This window comes from Miniopterus natalensis, chromosome 9 (genome assembly GCF_054644295.1).
Source record: "Miniopterus natalensis isolate mMinNat1 chromosome 9, mMinNat1.hap1, whole genome shotgun sequence".
Classification (NCBI taxonomy): domain Eukaryota; kingdom Metazoa; phylum Chordata; class Mammalia; order Chiroptera; family Miniopteridae; genus Miniopterus; species Miniopterus natalensis.
In genome coordinates, this window is record NC_142089.1 from 10,005,076 (window position 1) to 10,028,021 (window position 22,946).

The 22,946-nt window shown below is 58.2% G+C and overlaps 1 protein-coding gene across 1 annotated transcript in view; it reads left to right on the forward strand.

Moving 5' to 3' along the window:
• The window catches only part of RAP1GAP (RAP1 GTPase activating protein), a 46,743-nt gene extending 28,737 nt beyond the window's left edge, over nt 1-18,006 (forward strand). The window contains 19 exon segments of the mRNA XM_087820177.1: nt 1,577-1,680; nt 1,941-2,019; nt 2,406-2,459; nt 3,515-3,598; nt 3,798-3,898; nt 4,031-4,160; nt 5,162-5,317; nt 5,729-5,800; nt 6,437-6,523; nt 6,936-7,073; nt 9,170-9,301; nt 11,278-11,532; nt 12,242-12,351; nt 13,295-13,408; nt 14,710-14,833; nt 15,789-15,891; nt 16,235-16,338; nt 16,951-17,276; nt 17,278-18,006. Of these exon segments, the coding sequence (XP_087676303.1) occupies nt 1,577-1,680; nt 1,941-2,019; nt 2,406-2,459; nt 3,515-3,598; nt 3,798-3,898; nt 4,031-4,160; nt 5,162-5,317; nt 5,729-5,800; nt 6,437-6,523; nt 6,936-7,073; nt 9,170-9,301; nt 11,278-11,532; nt 12,242-12,351; nt 13,295-13,408; nt 14,710-14,833; nt 15,789-15,891; nt 16,235-16,338; nt 16,951-17,276; nt 17,278-17,341 (2,337 nt within the window). The 3' untranslated portion in view covers nt 17,342-18,006.
• The last annotated feature ends 4,940 nt before the right edge of the window (nt 18,007-22,946 follow it).

The following is a 22,946-nucleotide window of genomic DNA, read 5'->3' on the forward strand; positions in this document are numbered from 1 at the left end:
GGAAAAGGGGTGGAGTCCACTGTAACTGAGACTAAATCTGCAGGTCCGGGTTCAGGAGCCTTTGCCTGGGGACAAACCCAGTACAGGGCATGGGATTCCACCTCCAGCTGAGAGACCTGCATCCTGGCACCCACTGTCTAGAGGCTCTCAGCTGGATCTGGCAGGTGTGGGATCTGGGGACCGTATGGGCCTACCACATAGTTGGGCACTCAGAGAAGTTTGCTAAGGAGTTACAAGAGACAGAACAAGTGCCTTGAGCACAGAAGGATCCAAGGAGGTACAGTTGGGCGTGATGACCATAGTCAGGTTAGCAACACAGAAAGAAGGGGACCCTGGGGGCTGGTAGAGAGCCATGGCCACCTCCTGACTTCAGGTGGGAGGACTGGGGAAGCACTGGGGCCTGTTCTGGCAGAGGGAAGAGGCTGAGGTGACTTTGGACATTGACTCCCTGGGACCCTGAGCCCACTCTCCCAGTGTACCCCTTGGGCTCCCTGAGCTCAGGCACAGGGCCTGGGGCAACTCCTCACTCTGAGGACTTGGTGCACCCTCCTTGCCAAGTGCCTGCCCCTCCCTGCCCACAGATGGTGCGAAGCATTTAGAGCTTTCCATCACCCTGTGCCCCGGCAGGGCTGAGGGGGACTCTGTGTCCCAGGTGCACTCAGATTGTGACTGTCCCTGATCTGTGGATCTGTGGGCACATCCCTGGCCTCTGCCTCTTTCTCCTGCCCTCTGAGCACAGGTGTTCATGTTTAAACAGGACTTACTTCCAGGATGACTCCTGGGGTGGGTGTGGCTGGGGAGCTGGCCCCACTCCCAGAGTTGGGGCTGACAGGGGGAGCAAGGGCCAGGCTGGGGAGTAATCTCCCAGCACTCCTGGCCCTTGGCTTTGGGAGTTCCCCACCTGGAGGTACCAGCCCTGGGCTCTTTTCTGGGGGAACTGTCCCTGCAGCAGTTTCCCCTTGTGTCCTCTGGGATATTTCTTCCATTTCTTCCCACCCTGCAGCTTCGCCCGGTGAGGCAGGAGGGTGGGAACCTGCTCCGTCAGCCGCCCAATGTGTTCAGGAGATGTTTCACTTCCTGTTTCTCACGGGCTCTGGCTTCAGGGGCCACAGGTTGAGCAATCAGTCAGTCAACATACTTTTATTGAGCCCCTACTGTGTGCTCAGAGCTGAGAAGGGCAGGGCTGGGACATATACGTGGAGATACAAATGTGACCCTGACTTTGGTGAGAGCACAGAGAGCCGGGGTTCCCATAAACATTCACTGAACACCTACTCTGTGCCCAGCACAGCATCCCTTTCAGTCCCTGCCACCATCCCACAGGTAGGTGGCCTCCTTTCTGTTTCATAGACTAGGAAACTGAGGCACAGAGTTTAGGTGACCTTATCAGGCTCCCCAGCTGGCAAATGGCAGAGTGGGATTGAATGTGGGTCTGTCTGGTGCAGTCCACTGTTAGCCAGGACACCTGCTGCTTGGTGAAGGACCCTATCGAGGAGTGAGTTGGCTTTCTGGTCTGGTTTCCAGAAACCCCACGCTAAGCCTCACCCACTCCCCTGGCCATCACCTCCCCCCACAGGAGCATTTCAATTACTACTCACTGGACACTGCCCTGGGCCACCTTGTCTTCTCTCTCAAGTATGATGTCATCGGGGACCAGGAGCACCTGCGGCTGCTGCTCAGGTGAGGGTGGGGTGAGGGGCCCTGTGGGAGCAGGAAGGGCTGTGGTCTTATAATCTGAGAAATCTCTCATTTTACCCGCTCTTCTGATTGAGGCCCAGAGAGGGCCAAGGATTTGCCCAAGGTTGCACAGCATGTTAGTGCCCACGCCAGGCCTGGCCCCATTATCACCACTGTTCCACCCTGGGGTCTTACTTTGTGTGGAGGGGCTCCCATCTTCCTTCCTGCTGCTTAGCCCTTCACTGTGGGCTTTCTCCTCCCAGGACCAAGTGCCGGACATACCATGATGTCATCCCCATCTCCTGCCTCACCGAGTTCCCCAACGTGGTCCAGATGGCAAAGGTGAGGCCTCCTCTCCTTTATGCTGGGCTCCCTTTGGACATCCCGGATGGGCACACAGTTTGGGGGCTGCAGTGTGGCCTCAGCACATGCCCATCTTCAGCTCCACATCTTAGCCTTGTGCCCTGCAGCCCCGTCTCTGAGGTCCCTGTGCCGGGGCCCTGTCCCCTGCCTGTGTGTTTTGGCACTGTTTTAGAGCACTTCCAGAAACAGGACCCTGGTTCTCTGCACCCCATTCTGAGCAGCAGTGAGCCCATAGTCCTGCTTCAGCCTTGGCTGTTGTTCTCCTTTCTGCCCTGCGCCTCCCCCAGCCTTGGCCTGACAGGCCCAGACGCCCCACCCCCTCCTCCTGGCCCCACCTTTAGGCACCCCCTTGTCTCCTCCTGCAGCTGGTGTGTGAAGATGTGAATGTGGACCGATTCTATCCTGTGCTCTACCCCAAGGTATGGCTGAATCTGGGCGCTGCTCACTGAGAGTGGGTGGATAACCAGGGCACTGAGCATTTATGGGTACCAGCTGTGTGCAGGGCATTCTTCCTAAGTTTCTCATTTAATCCTCACATAACCCGTAAAGTCCACAGTTTACAGAAGAAGTTCTGTGTCTTACCCAGGGATGCACAGCAGATAATAAAGGTCTTCATTTTCACCTAGTGTTGGCAGCCTTGGAAGCTTGCCTTACTTCTGGAAACTCTCAGTGTAATTTGGGGACCCTCCCAAGGGCAACCGGTGCTCCTGAGCAAGGGGACTTCACTAGCCTTGCCTCTGATCCCAGAGGGGACCTGGTGAGAGACAATAACACAGGCACCTTCATCTCCTGCCCTACAGACAGCAGCTGCATTTCCAGGCACTGCGACAATGTGGGGAAAGGGTAGGGGCATCTGTCTTCAACAAGCCAGGGGCCTTCCTGAAAGAAATGGGCCTTGAAAGACATGTAAAGTAAACCCTTATAGCTCTGACTGAATTCTAGAGCAACATACAGTCCCTGAGGGGTGGTATGGTCCAGAAAAGGTCCCTGAAGGAAGGGGCCTCAGAAATTAGATTTCATCTCTGTTACAGAAGAGGAAACTGAGGCCCAAGGTGAGGAGGGAGCCAGCTCAAGGTCCCACAGCAAATGGGTGGGACTTGGCCTGTTCTAGAAGGATGAGGTGGGTTTGCAGAGGAGCCACGGAGGGAGCTGGGTGTTACAGAGTGGAGTAGGGCTCAGGGCTCATAGGCAGAACTCAGGAGCAATGAGCTTGAGCTTTGGAATCCAACAGAACTGAGTTCAGGTCCCAACTCTGCCTTCAAGCTGTTGGCCTTAGACAAGTTACTTAAGCCCTGAACCTTGGTTTCTTCATCTATAAAATGGAAACAGCAGGAATGTCTCCCTCCTGGGCTTGTTCTGAAGATTAAATGAGATGATGCACGTGGCATGCCAGGCACAGTGCTTGGCCTGTAGGAAGAGCAATGAACTACAACTTGAAAAGCAGTCTGTTTCTCCCATTGTCCTCTCCCCCCAGGCTTCCCGGCTCATTGCCACCTTTGATGAACACGTTATCAGCAATAACTTCAAGTTTGGAGTCATTTATCAGAAGCTTGGGCAGGTGTGCTCACCTCCTCCCTGCTCCCCCCACCCACCTGGCCATGTACCTGGGACCTCAGACCTTTCCCAGGGAGAGCACCTCCCCAGGGACTCAGTTTTCTAGGGTTGCCAGAGGTCCTCCTTCCAGCCTTCTCTGGGGTAGGGGAAGGGGCTGCTCCGGAGCTCCAGCTCCATGACCTCTGCCCTCTGTGTGTCCCCAGACCTCCGAGGAGGAGCTCTTCAGTACCAATGAGGAAAGTCCTGCCTTCGTGGAGTTCCTCGAATTTCTTGGCCAGAAGGTCAAACTGCAGGACTTTAAGGGGTGAGCATTAGGATGGGGTAAGCAGAGTATAATCCGACCCATGCCCTGGGCAGGGAGGGAGCCCCCATCCTGGCCCCATGGAGGCCTGGCCGGGGCTGGAGACTGAGCCGTGGCCTGGGGGGCCTGGGGCAGGTTCCGAGGAGGCCTGGACGTGACCCACGGGCAGACGGGGACCGAGTCTGTGTACTGCAACTTCCGCAACAAGGAGATCATGTTTCACGTGTCCACCAAGCTGCCCTACACAGAAGGGGACGCCCAGCAGGTAGCCTGGGCACCCCCCACCCACCTTCCCACCTGTCCTCCTGTCCCCCACTACCTGTCCATTGTGTCCACCACATCAGGCTCAGTGGGCCCTGGGATGGAAGCGAACCAGTCCCTCCCACTTATGGGCTCTAGTTGGGGCAGGGGAGACAGGCTGTTGCAAAGTCATGAAAGCCTCAGTTTCCACATCTGTGAAGTGGGATAATAGCCCCAACCTCATGGGTGAGTGTGAGGGATGGTGTACTGTGGCTGGAAGAGGATCTGGTACAGCCAGAGCTCAATAAATGCAAGTTAGTAGTTTTACAGGAAGTGAAGGGCACTGTGGGGTCATGCGGGGGTACTTAGACTTGGCAGAGGTGGGAGTCAGGAAAAGCTTTCAAGATAAAGTGCCTTTTCGGCTGCAAAGGAGCTGTGAGAAGTGGGGGGGGGGGGGGTGTTCCAGGTGGAGAGAGCTGCTTCTGCAAAGGCCTGGAGGTGAGGAAGTATAGGGTGTGTTCTGGGAACTGGACTGGAAATTTGTCACCTTGCCCTAAGCTTCCTGCAGGACTGGCTACCTTACCTCACTCCCATCCCCATCCCATTGGGATATGAGAAAAATGGAAATATTTACTTTTATTGTCATTTTATTTTCTTTTAATAAGATTTTCTGTTCATTTTAGCAACATGAATTTATACTGGGTGGAACCTGTTTGTTCAAGAGGGGCAATGTTTGGGGTATTTAGACAGAAGGTAGGGCCTGGGGACCAGGCGCCCTGGCTTTGAGTCCTCTAACTCACTGTAGGGCCTTGCAAGTCACTTTTCTCTTGGCCTTAGTTTCATCATCTGTCACAGGATTCCAAGAAAACGAAAATAACTTAAGACAAGTTTCTTGCAGTTTTGGAAGGAGAAGCGAATCCTCAGACCTGTCCTCTGCCTAACCCAGAGCTCTCCCTCCCCCGCCCCTCCCCCGTGCCCAGTGGCCCCTCTCGGCCAGGTTGTGAAGGCCTATGGCCCTGTGCTCAGTTGCAGCGGAAGCGGCACATTGGGAATGACATCGTCGCTGTGGTCTTCCAGGACGAGAACACGCCCTTTGTACCTGACATGATTGCCTCCAACTTCCTGCATGCCTATGTGGTGGTGCAGGCCGAGGGTGGGGGGCCCGATGGCCCCCTCTACAAGGTGGGTGATCTTAGAGCCTCCCAGTATGAGGCCTCTCTGAGCCTCAGTTTTCCCAACTATAAACAGGGCAGCTGTCCTGAGTGAGGGCTCTAAGTCCTGCTCTTGCTGGAGGATTCCCATCCTGCTCTCTCTGCTCCCCAAAGTTCCCCCCTCAAAGAGGCCCATTAGCCTCCTCTCCCCTCGAGCTTCCCTGATAACTCCTAAGATCCTACACCCCTTCCCAGCACTCAAATTCAGGGCCAAGGATGGAAGAGCTGAAATCCTGGGGTTCAGCTGCTCTCTCTCAGCAGTCATTGAACATCCCCCACCAAGGAGCAGGCCCTGTGCCCAGCATGGGGCAGGATAGGGAGGTGAATTAGGGGTTTCCAGCAGGTGTAGGGACTCCACAAGGACTGCTGCCCTCCCTTCCAGGTCTCCGTCACTGCCAGAGATGATGTGCCCTTCTTTGGGCCCCCGCTCCCAGACCCTGCCGTGTTCAGGAAGGTGAGAGGCTGCCCCCAGCCCCTGTCATGGGCAGGACTAAATGGATAGGGGCTGCGGGAAGGGGCACACATTCTGCCATACTAGGTTCTGAAGCCCTACTGTGTGCCAGGGTAGCTGGGCTCCCCTAACTGTGCACCTGGGGCCTGGCTTTTCTGTTCATCTTGATAAAAACTGACCTTTTATTTGCACAGTCATAAAACAAACTATGTCATTGTTTTGCATTTTTCATAGCAGACTCTGTGGCCTTTCCTCTTTTCTATTATCTTTTTGACAATTAGTCTTCTTTGTTCTAAAATGTTTGGGGAGGGGCTACATGTCCCTCTCACCTACCAGAAGCCACACTTAGAGCCTCGGCTTCAGTCCCCCACAGACTGAGGCAGTGGGGGACCCTGACCCAGCCCCTTACATCTGTGGGTTTGCTCTCCTGAGGGGTGGGCAGCCATAGGGGGCCCTCACAGGTGCCTGGGCTGGGGAGCTGAGCCCAAGGAGGTGCTCTGGGAGTGAAGAGGGCAACTTCTGGGCTCCAGCAGGGAGGGTGTCACTCGGGGACACCAGCCCCTGACACATGGGCTCAGCCCCTTGTCTCTGTTCGCCTGACCACCCCTTTCTTCTCTCCTCCACACTGGGGGCTCCCAGGGGCCTGAGTTCCAGGAATTTTTGCTGACAAAACTGATCAATGCTGAATATGCCTGCTACAAGGCAGAGAAGTTTGCCAAACTGGAGGTGAGGATGGGCTGTTGGGGCTGAGCCTCTCTCCCCAACTTAGAATTTCAGCCCTGCCCCTTGGGGCGGGAAAAGCCGTGGTCAGACCTTGGCCTTGGGGAGGGCCGCGGGGGGAGCCGGACTCACGGATGAGTAGGACAAGGCAGGGGATCGCAGGGCGTTTCTGGGGACGTGTGAGGAACGCGGGGCGGGGCTCGGAGGTGGGCCGGCTGGCACGGGGGACCCCATGGGGGAGGGGAAAGGGGGGTGGGGACAGGGGGCCGGATCCAGAGGGGCCTGGGGGAAGCCCGGTGTAGGCTTGCGGGGGCTCAGGCCCACTCCCACTCACTCAGAGAAGGCGGCCGGGATTCAGATTGTGGGACCAAGGGCTGATCCCTGGGGTCTCTCCTGCCCGCCTGGGCCTGCCCCGCAGGAGCGGACACGGGCCGCCCTCCTGGAGACGCTCTACGAGGAACTGCACATCCACAGCCAGTCCATGATGGGCCTGGGCGGCGACGAGGACAAGATGGAGAACGGGGGCGGGGGCGGCGGCTTCTTTGAGTCTTTCAAGGTGAAGGGCCGAGTCTACCTGGGCTCCGAGGGCTGGGGACCTGCTGGGGTGGAGTTTAGGGCGGGGTTAAGGACAGGGCACGGGGTGTGGCCAGAGGCGGGCTCACGGTGAGGGTGGAGTCGTGTGGGCGTGGTTAGGGGCGGGGCTATGGACGGCACGGGGTGTGGCCAGAGGCGGGCTCACGGTGGGGTGGGGAGTGTGGGCGTGGTTGGGGGGCAGAGGGTGTGGCCAGAGGCGGTCCACGTTGTGGGTGTGTCGGGTGGGCGTGGTTATGGGCGGGGCTATGAAGCGCACGAGGTGTGGCCAGAGGCAGGCTCACGGTGGGGTGGAGTCGGTGGGCGTGGTTGTGGGCGGGGCCATGGGGGAATGGGGTGTGACCAGAGGCGGGCTCACGGTGGGGTGGAGTCAGGTGGGCGTGGTTATGGGCGGGGCCATGGGGAGGGGAACGGGGTGTGGCCAGAGGCGGGCTCACGGTGGGGTGGAGTCGGTGGGCGTGGTTATGGGCGGGGCCATGGGGAGGGGAACGGGGTGTGGCCAGAGGCGGGCTCACGGTGGGGTGGAGTCAGTGGGTGTGGTTAGGGGCGGGGCTATGAACCACACGGGGTGTGGCCAGAGGCGGGCTCACGGTGGGGTGGAGTCAGATGGGGGCGTGGTTCGCGGTGGGCTTAGGCTTTAGGGTGGGCTTAGACTTGGTGTGTTCTGTGACGGGGGGGCTTGCGGTTGGGGGTGGAAGGTGGGGCTCTGCCTGGGGAGGCGTTAATAGTTGGAGGCGGGGCCTAGGCATGGGGGCGGAGGCAGCCTGGGAGTTAGCTGAAGGTTGGAGCCCTCTGGGTGGCAACAAGGTCTCTCTGGTGCCAATGGTGGTGGCTATCAGGTCAGCAGGTGGAGAAGAGAGGAGGAGGCCTCTGTCCTGATGGAAGTAAAGAAACTGAGGTCCTGAGTGGACATAGGAAAGGGATCTGGCCTGTGTGACCTTCAGCTTGTGTGACCCACCCTGGCTGTCTCTAATTTAGTTAGTGGTAGGAGCACAGACTCCCTGGGTTCAAATCTTAGCTCTGTCACTTACCAGCTTGGTCATTCTCTAAGCCGCAGTTTCTGCAAAACCCTGACCATCTGCCTCAGCAACTGTTGTCCAAAGTGAGAGACAGAGGAGAGAGTTCCTTCTCTCCTCAGGTAGCACCTGGACTCCCCCAGGCTGCAGGTCCCCAGGTGGTGGCTTCTTTGCCATCATCTCCTCCACCCACAGGAGAAGGCCTGCCCATCCTCCAGGTGCCCACCCAGGCCAGTTGGGCCCCACCCTCATCCCAGGCAGGCCACAAAGCTGGAGACATGGGTTCACTTAAGGGGATTAGCCCAGCTGCCCAGGCCTGCCCTGGACTACAGCAAACAGACCATCTTTGAGAAATAAGCCTAAGGAGAAAGCCCTGCCTCTGCTCGCTGGAGACAGGGCTGGGTGGGGTGAGCATGGGTCTGGTGTTTTCTTTGAGGGAGGACTCCTGCATCGCGTGGGTGCTGGATGGTGGACCTGGATGAGGCCTGAGCCCACAGTTAAGGATTTGGGGTTAACATGCGGGCTCTAGGCTTGCCTCTGCTTTGGTTTCAGCTGTGTAAAATAGGCATGGTAGTAGTGCCTGCCTCATAGGGCAGATTGAATGAGGGCCAGTGTAGAGGACCTGGCCCATGGTAAGCACTCAGTATGGACTGGCTGAGAAAAGCAAGGGAGGGAGGGAAAGAAGCTCTAAGAAGGCTTCCTGAAAGGAATGAACTGAGGTTTCTGGGGAGCTCTCTGAGCACACCTCTGGACATGACCCAGTATTTTCTCCAGTCCTCACAACAGCCACACGAGAGGATCACAGGCTCTGAGGGGTAAGTGGCTTGCTCAAGGTCACCCAGCAAGTTGGTGGCAGAGTCAAGGCCCAAACTACCCTTGGCACCATGTGGACCTGACTCTTGTGTGGCCTCATGGGAAAGGACTTCCTGGGGTCACTCAGAGTGGCATTGGTCGGAAGGAACTAGATGCCTGGATTTCTGGGTTTCCCTGAGGGGCAGGTGCTTATGAAACCTGTACCTCCTCCACCCCACCCCCACCTTCACAGCGGGTCATCCGGAGCCGCAGCCAGTCCATGGATGCCATGGGACTAAGCAACAAGAAGCCCAACACCGTGTCCACCAGCCACAGCGGGAGCTTCACACCCAACAATCCTGACCTGGCCAAGGCTGCTGGAATAGTGAGTGCTCTCCCTAGGAGTCTTCAGCTCTCCCTTGCCCCTATTGTCCTGCTGTCTAAGGGTTCCCATCCTAGACTCTAGACTCGGTTTAGTCACTGCTCTCCATCAAGAGCCCAGGCATGACACTGTGGTGCTGAGAGCCTTCAGTCTCCTTCTCAGCTCCTCGGCCTGCCACTCCTCTTGGCCCCTTATTCAGGTGTGACTTTGGGTCAGCTCTGGGGCAGCCTCTATATCACATTCCTTACTGAGCACCTACTGTCTGTTGTGTGCTGGGAATTGAGCTGCTGTGTGGGCACCTACTGTGTGAGCACTAACTTGAGTTTCTGGGAGCACCTACTGTGTGTCAGGCTGTGGGCATGCACTATATGTCAGGACCTGGATTTCTGCGTGAGCGCCTGCTGTGTGCTTAGCTGTGAGACGCTGGTGGGGACTTGGGTGGTTGTGTGGACGTGTACTCTGTGAGCACCTGCTATGGGCCTGGCCCTGAGTTTCTGTGAGCACCTACTGTGTGTCAGGTCCTGGGTTGCTGTGTGGGCATAAACTCTGTGAGCACCTACTGTGTGTCCAGCCCCGGGCTGTTGTGTGAGAACCTTCTGTATGTCAGAAAATGGACTGCTGAATGGGCACATCAGTGAATACTCACTATCTGTCAGGAAGTGAGCTGTTGTGTGAGCATTTACTCTGTGAGCACCTACTTCTGTGTGCCTGGCCCTAGGCTGCCGTGTGAGTACCTACTGTGTGCCAGGGCCTATGTGGCTGTGGCTGCCTATTGTGTGTCAGGAATTGGGCTTCTGTGTGAGCATCTCCTGAGTGAGTACCTACTTGTAATTACTTACTGTCTGCCAGGCTTTTTGGGATTCTTCTACTTTTAATACTCAGGGGGTTGGTGCTGGGCACACAGGATGGGTAATGCCTTCAATTGTGGGCCTATCTGCTTTCCACCACCTTGTGGCCACCCCTGGCACTGCACCCACTGCTCTGCTCCCCCTTCACCATCCATCCTTCTTTATCCATTCATCCATCCATCTGTCCCTCCATCCCTCCACCCCTCCATCAATCCTTTATTGACTGCTGCATGCCAAGCCCTGTGCTCAATGCTGTGAGACTGTGTCACTTGTGAATGGGACCTTCCACCCCAATTCCTGCCCCATGATCTGGCCTGGCCAGGAAGCAAGGCAGGTCCTCTGCTGTCCAGCTGTCACCAAGCCCAATGTCATTGAAGAAACAAGCCCACCCTCCCCCACCCAGATTTACAAGCCACTCCTTTCCTCGATGGAGTGGCCCAGCCCCCTGTGGGTGGCTGTAGAGGGGCCCCGAGACAGGGCCAGGCCAGCAGCACCTACCATGGCAGTAACCAGACCCGTTTCTGTTTTGTTTTTACACTACTCTCCCCTCTCTTCATGTTGCTTCCTTTTCCTTCCCCTCTCTCCTCTTTCTTTGCTTTTCCTTCCCCTCTCTCCTCTTTCCTTGCTTTTCCTTCCCCTCTCTCTCCCCACTCCTCTGCCCTGGTCTCTCGCCACCTTCTTACATGTTTATATTTTTCCTGTCCCCGGGCACCTGTCTTTTACTCCCTCTCTGCCCTCCCACTATTCGCTCCCTTGCCTTTTCCTCTTTGCCTCCCGGTTCCTTCCCATTTCTGTCTGTCTCCTGCCTGGGCCCATCCCTGTGTCTGTTTGTCTGTTTTCCACTCCATGCCCCTCTCTTGGGCTCCTCCCATGTCTTCCCATCTCTGGTCTCTGTGTAACCGTCTATTCGTCAATCTTCCTTTCCTCTGTCCTCTGTCTTTTCCCACCTCTCCTCTCCTTCCCTTCCCTGGCCTTTTCGTTCTCTCTCCCAACCCCCTGCCCCACTCCCTTCTTTGTTTCTCTCTGTCCTTCCCTGTCTCACCTCTGTGTCTCCCCTCCTGCCGTCTGTACCTCTCTCTGACTCTTTGCATCTGTCTGTCTCTCTCTGCCTTTCCCTCTGCTGCTTGCCAGTCATTGCTTATTCCTGGGAAAAGTGCAAGTAGATTCGGACGCCGGGGCAGTGCCATAGGCATAGGAACCGTGGAAGAGGTTGTCGCCCGCGGGGCCACCGGCTCTGGAGGCTGCCTGCACGCGCTGTTCTCTGCTCGCTCTCAGGACGAAGGCCATATTGGGGACGTTGCCCCTCTTCCCCCGGGACAGGCCCAAGGGCGTGCAGGGCGGAGTGCTGGCAGCTCTGAGGGCACTCAGCACCTGCTTCGGGGCCTGGTACCTGTGCCAGAGCCAATGCCCCCTGCCAGGGGCTTCTGGCTCTGCCCTGGCCCCTGGGACCCTGGCCCAATCCCTGCCAGGATCTGACACCCAAAGACCCCCTGCCCAGCCGCACGTCCCCCAATATCGCCAGTTCTGCATGAAGCTCCATCCCCTTCCTCTGACCTGACTCCCCTCCCCACATGAACTGGCCTGGGGATTCCTGCCCTCCATGCTTCCCTGGGGCCCACCTCCCTGATTCCCCAGAGGAAATGGGGGCACTCTTCTGTGTGTGTGGAGATGGGGTGGGGGAAATCTGTCAACTGCTGGCCCAGAACCTTCCCCAGCCAGTCTGGAGACTGAGGCAGGCAGGCCCGGCATGGGGTGGGGGCTTGGGTTGCTATGCCCACTCTCCCCCCACATACCTTAGGCTGCAGGGCCCATGAAGCCCTAGGGGTGGAAAGGGGGCAGCCATTGTGAGACTTGGCCTCTCATCCCAGCCCCCGCCCAGGCCCACTCCTGCTGTGTGATCTTGGGGGTCCCTTGCCCTCACAGGCCTGTTTTCCTCTGTAAAGGGGGGGCTTTCTCTGGAGATGGATCTTCTCTTGTTCTTTCTTGCTTGTTGCCTCTGCTTCAAGGCCTGGAGCAGCAGGACTCAGGGTGGCATGTGAGGGGCACCAGGGCTCCCAGGGAAGGTGGGCACTGAGCTGGGGGCCTCTCCTCGCAGTCCCTGATTGTCCCCGGGAAGAGCCCCACAAGGAAGAAGTCAGGCCCGTTTGGCTCACGCCGCAGCAGCGCCATCGGCATCGAGAACATACAGGAGGTGCAGGAGAAAAGGTGGGTAGGGCAGGTGCCTGGCGTGGGTCTGTGTCTCCCCGTCCCCTCCCTGACCCCCATTCAGTGGCAAAGCAAAGCAGGCAGGAGGGAGTGCCTACCCTCTGCCCCTGTCCCCCACTGGCGACAGCTGTACAGTCAAGTCCATGCTGTGCGCCAGGCACCAGCCAGCTGGGCACCTAACGTGAACCGCTTTCATTCACTCAGCAGTTCTGCTGGCTCCCTGGGGTCTCACCTTGCACATCGGGATGCTGTAGGTCGGCGGGCTCCGGGGCTTGCCCAGCTCACACAGCCAGTGGGGGGCAGAGCTGGGATTGTCGGCTGGTCTTTGGGCGCCTGTGAGCGCATCTGTGTGTGGGCAGGGTGGGCAGCATGCTGTATTAGCAGCAGGGCAGCTCCTGGGAATCCGAGGGTAGTTCCTGGGTGTGAACCCCATCTTTACCACAGCGGGGCTGTGTGACCTTGGGAAAGTCACTATACTTCTCTGAGCCTCACTGTCCCCATCTGAAAAATGAGGATAAGAACACAACCAACGTCGGGCTGGTGCAGGGGTGTGGTTCACTGCACGAGAAGCAGTGGCAGGCGCGCTGAGGCTCAGGAATGGAGCTGGCACCATCCTCGTGAGCACGAGAGCCCAGAATCCTGCAAATCCTGGGTTCAAGTCTTGGCTTTGGCATATCGTAGCTGTACATCCCTGGGTAGGTTCCCTTCCATCTCTAGGCTCCAGTTTCCTGATCCATAACGGGGACAATCAGAGGAGGACTTGGGGGTACTGGCCCAGGCCTGCCAGTTAGCCGCAAGGACTGCTCTGAGATTGGCCCCCTAGGATACAGGGTGTGGGTATGAGACAGGAGGTGCCATGACCTCGTCTCACCACCTGGGCCTCGTTCTACCCTGATGCCAGGCCTGGTGCTGAATCCCCCTGCTGCCCCCATGTGCCCCTCAGGGAGAGCCCCCCGGCTGGCCAGAAGACCCCGGACAGCGGACATGTCTCACAGGAGCCCAAGTCAGAGAATTCCTCCACTCAGAGCTCCCCAGAGATGCCAACGACCAAGAACAGGTAGGGGCTCGGGGCTCGCTGGGGGTCAGGGGCTTGGGAGTGGTGGGCTCATTTCTTCCATGCCCGCCTGGGCCTGGGCTGCTGGGAGTGTTGACACTGCCACACCAGGGTGTCAGGGAGGCCCGGGCACTCTCTCAGGTCCTCTTTTGAAACATTCCCGCCACCACTCTGGAATACAGTGGTGACCTTGGCATACATGGAGTGACAATCCAGTGTAACATAACCTAATAAGCTATTTCCAGATCGTTATGGTCAGAGGAGAACAAAGCAGGGGATGCGATGAAGAATGAGTGGGGTGGGGAGTCAGATGGGTGCTCAGGGAAAGAGGGTTCCAGGTAAGAAGCACAGCTGGTGCAAAGGCCCTGAGGCATGCTTGGAGGATGGAAGAAGGGTAGTGCATTGGAGCTGAGTGGGTGAGGGGTCAGGTCCACCACGTAAAGGGGCTGGGGCAGGGGCAGGGGCAGGGGCAGGAATGGAAGCAGGGAGGCCAGCAAGCAGGCTGCCCCTCAATCCAGTGCTTGTTGGCTGAGCCCCCTCTGTGCTGGCTCTGGGGGCATCGAGAGGACTCAGCCCAGGATGAAGAGTCAGGCAAGTGAACACAGAAGCAGGAAAGAGTGACAGGGATGTGAGGAGACAAGGTGTGCAGGACGTAGAGTGGGAAAGGCCACCCTACCATGGACGGGGGAATCAGGGAGGGCCTCCCTGAGTAGGGGATCCTTGGTTTATTTTTGAAAGATGAATTTGCTTTTGGGGATTTGAGGGAAGGAGTAAGACTCCCGGCAGGAGACACAAGGGCCTGAGCATGGAACAAAATTGTGGGAGGGCTAAGAGAACAGATTGGAGTTGGAAGGCCTGGGTCCCGTTTGTTCTCCCACCTACAGCGGGGTGACTTTGAGCTGTGTGCCTTGGTATGTCCTCATTGGTGCGATGGGTCTAATAATGGTAGCAATGCGATAATTCAGGTAAAAGCACTTGGAACGGTGACTGGCACAGAGCAAATATGCACCAGGTGATAATATTGTTAGTAGTTATTGAGGACCAAGCCAGGGAAATTAGACCTTATCTGGGGCAATGGGGAGCCCTGAGAGGGTTTTGAACAGGGACAGGACATGACCAGATCCACATATTAAGAAGGACAGTGGCAGGGGGAGGCTCAGAGGCCTAGGGAGTTATAAAGCAACCACAAAGATGCAGGGCAGGCTGTAGGCAGGCCTCCCTGGGCTGGGAGGGCCGAGGATGGGGGTTTTGGCCCAGGAGGGGCCCTGAGTGGGTGCTGGCTGATGGGGTGCTGTCTGTGGCAGAGCGGAGACAGCAGCCCAGAGAGCAGAGGTGCTGAAGGACTTCTCCCGCTCCTCATCCAGTGCCAGCAGCTTCGCCAGCGTAGTGGAGGAGACAGAGGGTGTGGATGGAGACGATACAGGCCTGGTGAGAGGCCCAGGGAGCGGAAGTGCCCCACGATGGGCTGGAATGGGGGCTCCTTGATGCCTGGAGACACCTCGGGTAGAAGCGTGAGCCTGGCTGTGGCTGAGATGCGATCAGGGGACCCAGCCTGAAGGAGTAATGCAGACCAACCCTCCCCTGCTCTGACCTTCCGTGCTGCCTGGCACCCCCACACAGAGCCCAGTCCCTGAGACCTTCGAAGTCCCTCCCTCCTTCCTCCCCGCTCAGCCTCATCTCTCACCATTCTAGTCATTCTGCCTCCCTTTGCAGTCCCCCAAACCTGCGAGGCTTACTCCACCTCTGGGCCTTTGCATGTGCCATTTTCTCTACTGGCTCCTCCTTCCCCTTTGTCTGAGTCCTACTCATCCTCCTTGGCTCAGCTTCATGCCACCTCCTTTTGGAAGCCCTCCCTGATTTCCTAGTCCCAGGGTAGGTTAGGAATCCCTCTTTATTTTCTCACAGACCCCTGGGCTTTGCCCTTAGCACCCTTTTGTCATTCATTCAGCGTACCTTCAGTGGGCACCTGTTCTTGGCAGGTCCTGTCCCACGTGCTGTAGGTGCAGCAGGGAACAGTGCAGACTGGGCCTTGCCCCATGGCCTAGAGTCTGGAATGATAATAGTCTCCTCACAGCCTGTCTAGCCGCCTGGGCGTTGGGGTCTCTGAAGGCAGGGACCATGCCCGATGTCTCCTGGTGGCTTGACCGAGGAGAACGTCAGTGAACGTTTGTTGAATGAGTGAATGGGAGTGCGGTGTGTGCCCCTTCCCGCTCTGTCCTTCTGTGGCCTCCCTGGAGCAGACGTGGCTGGCCCCCGTCCTCTGTGCAGGGAGGCAGGGGTGGGGGGCTGGATTGAAGCAGGGCACAGGTGGCTTGGAGGGGGCGGGCAGCCAAGCCAGTGCCGGGGCCAAGGGCTAACCTCCCTCCTGCTCCTCTGTCCCCAGGAGAGCATCTCGTCCTCAGGGACTCCTCATAAGCGGGACTCCTTCATCTACAGCACGTGGCTGGAGGACAGCGTCAGCACCACGAGTGGGGGCAGCTCCCCAGGTACCAGGCCAGGAGCGGCTTCCCCGCCAAGCAGGGCCATTCTTAGGGCGGGAGGGGCCAGGGTTGAGGTCACTTCTCATGCCCCAGGTGGTGGGTATGTAACAGGGGACAGTGGGTGAGTCATCACTGAGCCTAAGGTGATTGGGTGGCTTGGGGGGCTGCTGGCTTCTGGAAGGGTCTTAAAGGAAGATAGGAGGTAAAAAAGGGAGTTAGGGTGGGGTTCCCTGGGGGAGGGACTGGCGAGGTTGGGGAGCACCAACCAGTGCCGACCACCCATCCATGCCCGTCTCCCTGGTGCCTCCCCGCGGCCAGTGAGGTGGCTCCCTCCTGCCCCCCTCCCCAGGCCCCTCGAGGTCACCCCACCCAGACGCCGGCAAGTCGGGGGACCCTGCATGTCCCGAGATCAAGATCCAGCTGGAAGCAGCTGAGCAGCACACGTCACAGCTGGTACGTGCAGCCACGGGGGGAACCTGGGATGGGGACTTGACCGAGAGGTGCCCTTACACCACACGGGGTTTGGCTCATCAGGCCTGGGCACAGCCAGTGACTTCTGCTTCCTGTGTCTTCTGTTCCATGTTGTCGTCTGTCCTGTCCTCTGCCTCGCCGCCATTCTCTGTGCAGGGCTGTTAGCCAGGCTCCCCTCAGAAGGAGACTGAGCAGGTCAGACCCAGTCCTCAGCTCTTGTTTGGTGGGGAGAGGGTGGGAGTGGAGAGGGGAGCGGACCAACTCCTCCCTGTTCCTCTGTCCCCTGTCAAGGCTGAGAGCTTTGTATCTGGGTTCAAATCCTCTGCCACTCAGATACTGAGTGACTTGGGTAGGTCATTGACCCTTCTCTGGGCCTCAGTTTCCTTATCTGTGCAATGGGGCTAACAAATGCTGCCTCACCTTTGCTCGCCAGTTGCTGGAAAGATTTGATGGAGCCTGAAAGGGACTTGGGAATCGCTGGGCGGGATGAGTCTGGGGGGTTCCCAGTGGAATGGTAAGGCCCAGAGCCTGGAACTTGGACTGTGGGCCCTGTCTCCCTGCTTCGTGGTGTCTCCATTTCCCTTTACCCTACAGATGAGGCCGAAGAAGCACAAGGTGAAGATGCTGTGTCACATCCAGGCAGATGGGACCTCTGTCCCCAAGGCCACCACCAGCCTGTGGGCTGCCCCCTGTCTCCCCAACCCTCCCCTTGGCCCACCATCTAGGCTGTCTCTGCAGGGCGGAGCCATCCAGACCTGGGAGTGGGGAAGCTGCTGGCATCATCCTCACCCCCCAACCCGGGGCCGGGGGGCCAGGCTGGGGCAGGGAGTGGTCAGTTGCAGCAGGACTCCAGGCCTGGCTTGCCCCAACCTGGGCCCCCTATCACACCTTGGTGCCCCTCTAGACTCAGGGGGAGCAAGATGGGAGGGGCACTGAGATATCTCAGTGCATACAGAGCCTCCAGGCAATGGGATGTGAGATGTGATGGAATGAGCCCTGGGCTGGGATGCCTGAGTCCTGGCTTCTACTTTGGGTCCTGCTGTGTGGCTCTGGGCTCTCTCTCTCTCTGGGCACCTCTGCTACAAATGGACAAGATTATTTCCAGAGTTACTGATGACTGTGATTCCATGCACCTGCCCTGGAATGGAGGATTGTCCTCCCAGGGGCCTCCCATCACCCTACCCTGCTTCTTGGGGGTCACAAGGCCCCAGGTGGGCCAAGGGGCAGGGAGCTGGCTATGCCCATTGCCCCTCCTGGACCCTCAAGCTCTACCACAGATCTGCCGATGCCCTGTCCACTGCCTCCACATGACAGACAAGTGGCTCCCTTGTGGGAGGGTGGGGACCCTACCTGGCTCCTCAGCCAGCACCCAGCTTCACTTCTGCCATCCCATGTTCTGGGGCTTCCAGGCTGAGGGGTCTCGGCTGGCCTGGAGTACAGGTCTCGCCTTTGCGACCCCCCCCACTCCCATAGAGGGGGAAGCCAGGAATAGCTGCTGTGAGTCCACATCCTTGTGTGTGTCTGTCCACACTTTTTAGGCGCCACGCCAAAGGTCAGCCTTCCCTCCCCAACACCCATTTGGGAAGCCCCCGTGGCCATGTGTATGTCGGTAACAGTTGTACAAAATAAATTCTATTTATCGCTATTGTACCCCGAGATGGACCTGGCTTTGTGTGAACCCTGCCCAGATCAACCCCAGACAGGTCTCATGGGTACCAAGGTGGAGGGGAGGCCTGTCTCCCCGCCACCCCCCAGTCAGAGCGGCTTGGTCTGGGGCACCTCCAAGGCCAAATCACAGGCTCTATAGGCTCCAGCTGTGGCTTCCTCCCCATAACGCTGCTCTTCCCTCCACGCTGCCTCCTTCACAGGGGCAAGAACATGGCTCTGAATCGGGCTGACGCAGGTTTGAGCCCTGGCAGCATCTACTAGCTGGGTGGTGACACTGGGAGACTTACTAGCTTCTCTGAGCCGCAGTTTGCACTTTTGTAAGATGGGAGCAACCTTACCTCTCCCAAGGGTCTGTTGTGTGTTTGGCACGGTGGGTGCTCAATGATCGCTTCCTTCCCCTCATGTTCAGAGCAGCCCAAGAGTGTCCTCTATGTGGCCACCAGGGGGCGCAGAGGGATCACTGACCGGGACCTTTGAGGATGAATCTGTCCAGCTTGGGAGGAGCTCACTGTGCCCTCCAGTTCAATAAAGGGGGATGCGTGACTGGTGTGCAAGAGCAGGGGGCCCAGCCTTGGCGAGGGAGGCTGGGGAAGACTGGAGCAGTGGAGCCTGGGCATCCTAGAAAGGCTTAGGAAAGTGCCCCTGGGGGAGGGGACTGCGATGCAAAGACACGGAGAGGAGAGAGTGCTTGGAATTGGAAAGGTGGCAAACAGTTCTGAATGATGGGCTGGTAATGGCCGAGGGGACAGGGAGATGGGTAGAGATGAGCCACTTGGCTTGAATGCCAGCCCAAGGGGCTAGGGCTTTATGCGGAGGGCAACAGGGAGGCAGGAGGACCTGAAACAGGGCGTGCCCGTGGCAAGAGAACCGAGGGCTGCCGGCGGGGACTGGCTGGACAGTGCCGGGGCAGGGAGGGGAAGACCAAGAAGGCTGTTGGGGACAGGGTGGCTAGGAGGACCCTGGGAGGTAGTAGGAGGCCCGAGCCTCTGGACGAAGGGCCTGACGGGATGTGGGGCTGAGGGAGGAGTCGAGGAGTCTCTCAAGGGTCTGGCCTGGACGTTGGGTGAATGGGGGGCGGTCTCTGAGGTAGGAGTGTGGGAGGAAGAGCAGGTTGAGGTGAGTTGGAAGATACTGGGCTTGGGGGTAGGCACAGAATTGGGTTTCAGTGGGATCCACCATGCCCTGGCCTTCCTACCCCCTCCTCGACACCAGCCCCCACACCCTCCCCAGAGCCATCCTGAGTGCACCCCAGCGGCTGCCATGCTTTTCCTGACAGGGACCCTCTCTGACCCTCAGATGTCTGGGGCCACCCAGGGGCTGTGACTCACACCCAAACCCCAGCCCCACCCCCCTGAGTTTGGCTCTAGGCTGCCCTGGGCTGCCCTCCTAACTAACCCTCTCCCCTACTCAGCCTCACCCCTGCTCTCTAACCCTCACACCCCTTCCCAGGTCCCGGCTCTTCAGGACTCTGTGCTCAGTCCGTCACCTGTCTCCTCGCATCCCACCCCAAAGGGTCGGCAGCCACAGTTCAGCACCAAGGTCAGGAGCTCGGCTCAGGTCATTGACCTTCTAGCTCTGTTACTTTGGCCCTTTGGGCCTCGGTTTCCTCATCTGTGCAGTGGGAATGCTAATAGCCCTGACCTTTGTACTCTGGTGTGAGGATTCAGTGCGGTGACACTTCATAAAGTTCTTGGTGCAGCCCTGGCCCATGTGGGCTCCAAAATTAGTGTGTGTTGGGGTGGTGGTGGTGGTGATGAGCCAGGAATGAGGACCACATCCAGAACCCACATCAGAGGGTGCGGGGTTAGTGCTCAGCGTGGGGGATGGAGTACCTGGCGCTGGCCGGGCGCAGACATCCGACCTGAGGCTTTGGGGCTGGACGATTGTCAGGTGCTTCCCTGAGCCTCAGCTTCCCAGCTCTAGGGGGCGGTTGATGATCCTTTTATAAAAGAGCTCGGGCACCCCACTTATATTCCTTTCCTTTACGAGGTGCCCCACCCATGGCTCTGACCTACAGCCGAGCCAGAGCTCTGGGTCTGTTGTAGCAGATGCAGGGGCAGCTTGGCGAGCAGAACCTGCCTTTGGCCGAGGTTGTGCCAGTCCCCATCTGCAGGCCTCTGGACTGGGTTTGGTCCAGGCCCCCACCCCACCCAGCCCTCCTCTGGGCTCCAAGGTGGGGCTGGGGGAGGCTGAGGAAGAGCTTGGACTCTGGCATCAAAGTGTCCAGGGCTGTTTCTCTTGTTCCCATGCCAGCCCCGTACTCACCCTGGTTCTGAGGTGGGGAGGGCGAGCCAGGACACTGCCCGAGGCTGGAATTAGGGCTTGGGCGGGGGGCACCGGGTTCCGGGAAGTGCTGGACTCGCTTAGAAATAGCTCTGGTGGTGGAAACGGCAGCCAGAGGTTTCTCCAGACGCAGGAGGCAAGAGGCCTCCCGTGGAGGGACTTGGGTGCTTGGCTAACCTGGCACCTTCATCTCTGCCTAAGAGCTGGAACCTGTCCCTGCAGGTCTCCGTTTCCTCACCTGTAAAATGGGGACAAAGCCCTACCTATCCCTGTTAAGAGACTGTCATGGCCTCTAAAGTACCTGGCAGAGAACCCATGCCCAACAGGAGGGGTCCTCCCCTGTCCCCCAGCAGCTGAGTTGTCGCTGGACATCCATGGCTAACCCTGGGGCCACATTGCCAAAGAGACAGCCACAGGCGCAGGCCCGCCCAGTGCCAGGGGACTGTGACCTGGATGTTCTCTGCTGCCCAGGCCACAGGGGTGCTTGACCAGGGACCCTGGAATGTGGAGGTCCCTCCCTGTACCCGCCCTGCCAAGGGGACAGCCAGGGACGGAGCCTCCTGAAATAACCAGATCTGGTTAGTGAGGCTAATTTTAAAAGCCACTGGCTGCCCATGGGCCCTTCTGGGAAGCCATGAATGTCCTTGTGTTTGTCCCTGGGAGGCAGGGCAAGGGGAGAGCAGCAGGGGATGGGGAGGACACCCACCCCTGACCGCCAGTGCAGGAGACCCCAAGCTGCCTCGCAGGGCCTAGAGCCCCAGGGCCCTGCCTCTGCCCCAGTTCATTCAGGGCAAACCCCGGTGGGCTTCCTAAGCCCTCTGTCTCTCTCTGTCTCGGCTCTCTCTCCCATCTCAGTCCGCTCACTCTCCATGGCCCTTTATCTGTGTCTCTGCCTCTCAGTCTCTGACACTCACAGTCCCTCTCTGCAGCTGTGGCTCTGTCCCCCTCTCTCTGGGTCCACATACAGGAGGCCTGGCAGCATTCCCGACAGCCCACAGGCTGGACTATACGCACCAGGTAGGGGTGGGTGTCCGCCGGGAGCTAGGGTTGCAGGTAGGGCAGGGCCAGGGAGGACAGCAGTCCTGGGGACCAACAGCAGCTGCGACTGAGCAGGCAGGGGCCATGTCCAGGCACAGCCTGGGCCATCTGGTCAGGCCAGGTGACAGGAGAAGGAATGAGCTCCGGGGTAGAATTGCCAGATTTAGCAAATAGAAACACACGGAGCCCAGTTTAGCTTGAATTTCAGATAAACAAGGAATAATTTTTAGTTTAAGTGTACCTCATGTAATATTTGGGACATACTTAAACTAAAAATTATTCCTTGTTTATCTGAAATTCAAGTTTAACTGGCCATCCTATATTTGATCTGGCATGCTGTCCTGGGAGACTCTGGAGGAAGAGGAGAGGTTTGTCAGGAGCAGCAGGTTTTCTGGCCGCGGGAGCCTCAGTCTGGTGGCGAGGTCACAACCATGCCCTGGGGAAATCGGTCTGGTGGGGGAGGCACAACTCCTGCCCACAGGGAGCTTTCGGTTTTCTGGGGGTGGGGACAGTTCCCCGGGAGCATGGACGGGCACATGACACACAGGCACTGGTCACTTCCTCAGTGGAACTGTAGACATCAAGAGGGAGGGTCCAAGCGTGCTCTCTGCTGAGCCCCAGTGCCTAGCCCAGGGTCTGGCACATAATAGAGGCTTCATAAATATTTGTTCAATGAATGAAGAGCCTTCCCTACCCCTCCCTGCTGTGGTGAGGGGGGCGCCTGGCAGCGGGGGCTCCAGCACTCTAGCTCCCAAGCTCCTTGGAAATAAGGGGAATATGCACTGCCTCCACCCCAGGAGCTCCCCAAAGCGAGCTGCCGAGGGGAGGGGAGGGGCAGAGGGGATGAAGAGAGGGGGCCAGTTTTTCCCTTATCCCACTCCTGCCCAGACCCCAGTGCCAACTTGGAGTTCTGCCTGGGCAAGGGTGCAGGTAGGGTGGGGGTTAGGGCATGGCGACCTCCGGCTGCTGACATTGGGAGACTGGTTGGGACTAAGGTGGGGGGGGACAGGCCAAAGACATGTTCTCAGTGCCCCTTGGGGGGCATTTGGACAGCCAGGGGGATTCCCAAGGCCCAGAAAGTGGGGGATCCTTGTTTGGGGGGAGATGAAATGGGCCTTTTCCTGTGGTCTCCCTGGAGAGGGTAACAGGGGAGAGGCCTGTGGCCCTCCCATACCTCCCCAAAGGCAGAATCCCTTAAACAGGTTTTGCATCGATTCATTCATTCATTCACTCAGTTGCTGACTCCCTTACTCTGTCACCACTCCAGGAGATGACCCTGATCTGGACCTGTGCCAGAGGACCTCAGCAGCTGCTCTAGCCCCAACAGGAACATACCTGTTCTAGTGCTGGCACTGCCGCTGGCTCCCTGCTTGACCTCAGGCAAGGCACTGACCACTTAGAACCTTAGTTTTCCCTTTTCTACAGTGAGGGAAACAGGCAGATCCCTCGAAGAGTTACCATGAGAATGTGAGCTGATGCCCTCCCATAGCACTTCCGAGGGGGAGGAGTCCTAATTATTATAAATATCGTCAGTATCATTTCAAGGCCCCTGTCGGTTGGGCAGGGCAGGGCCAGCTGGCCCCAAGGCCCTGGCTCCATTG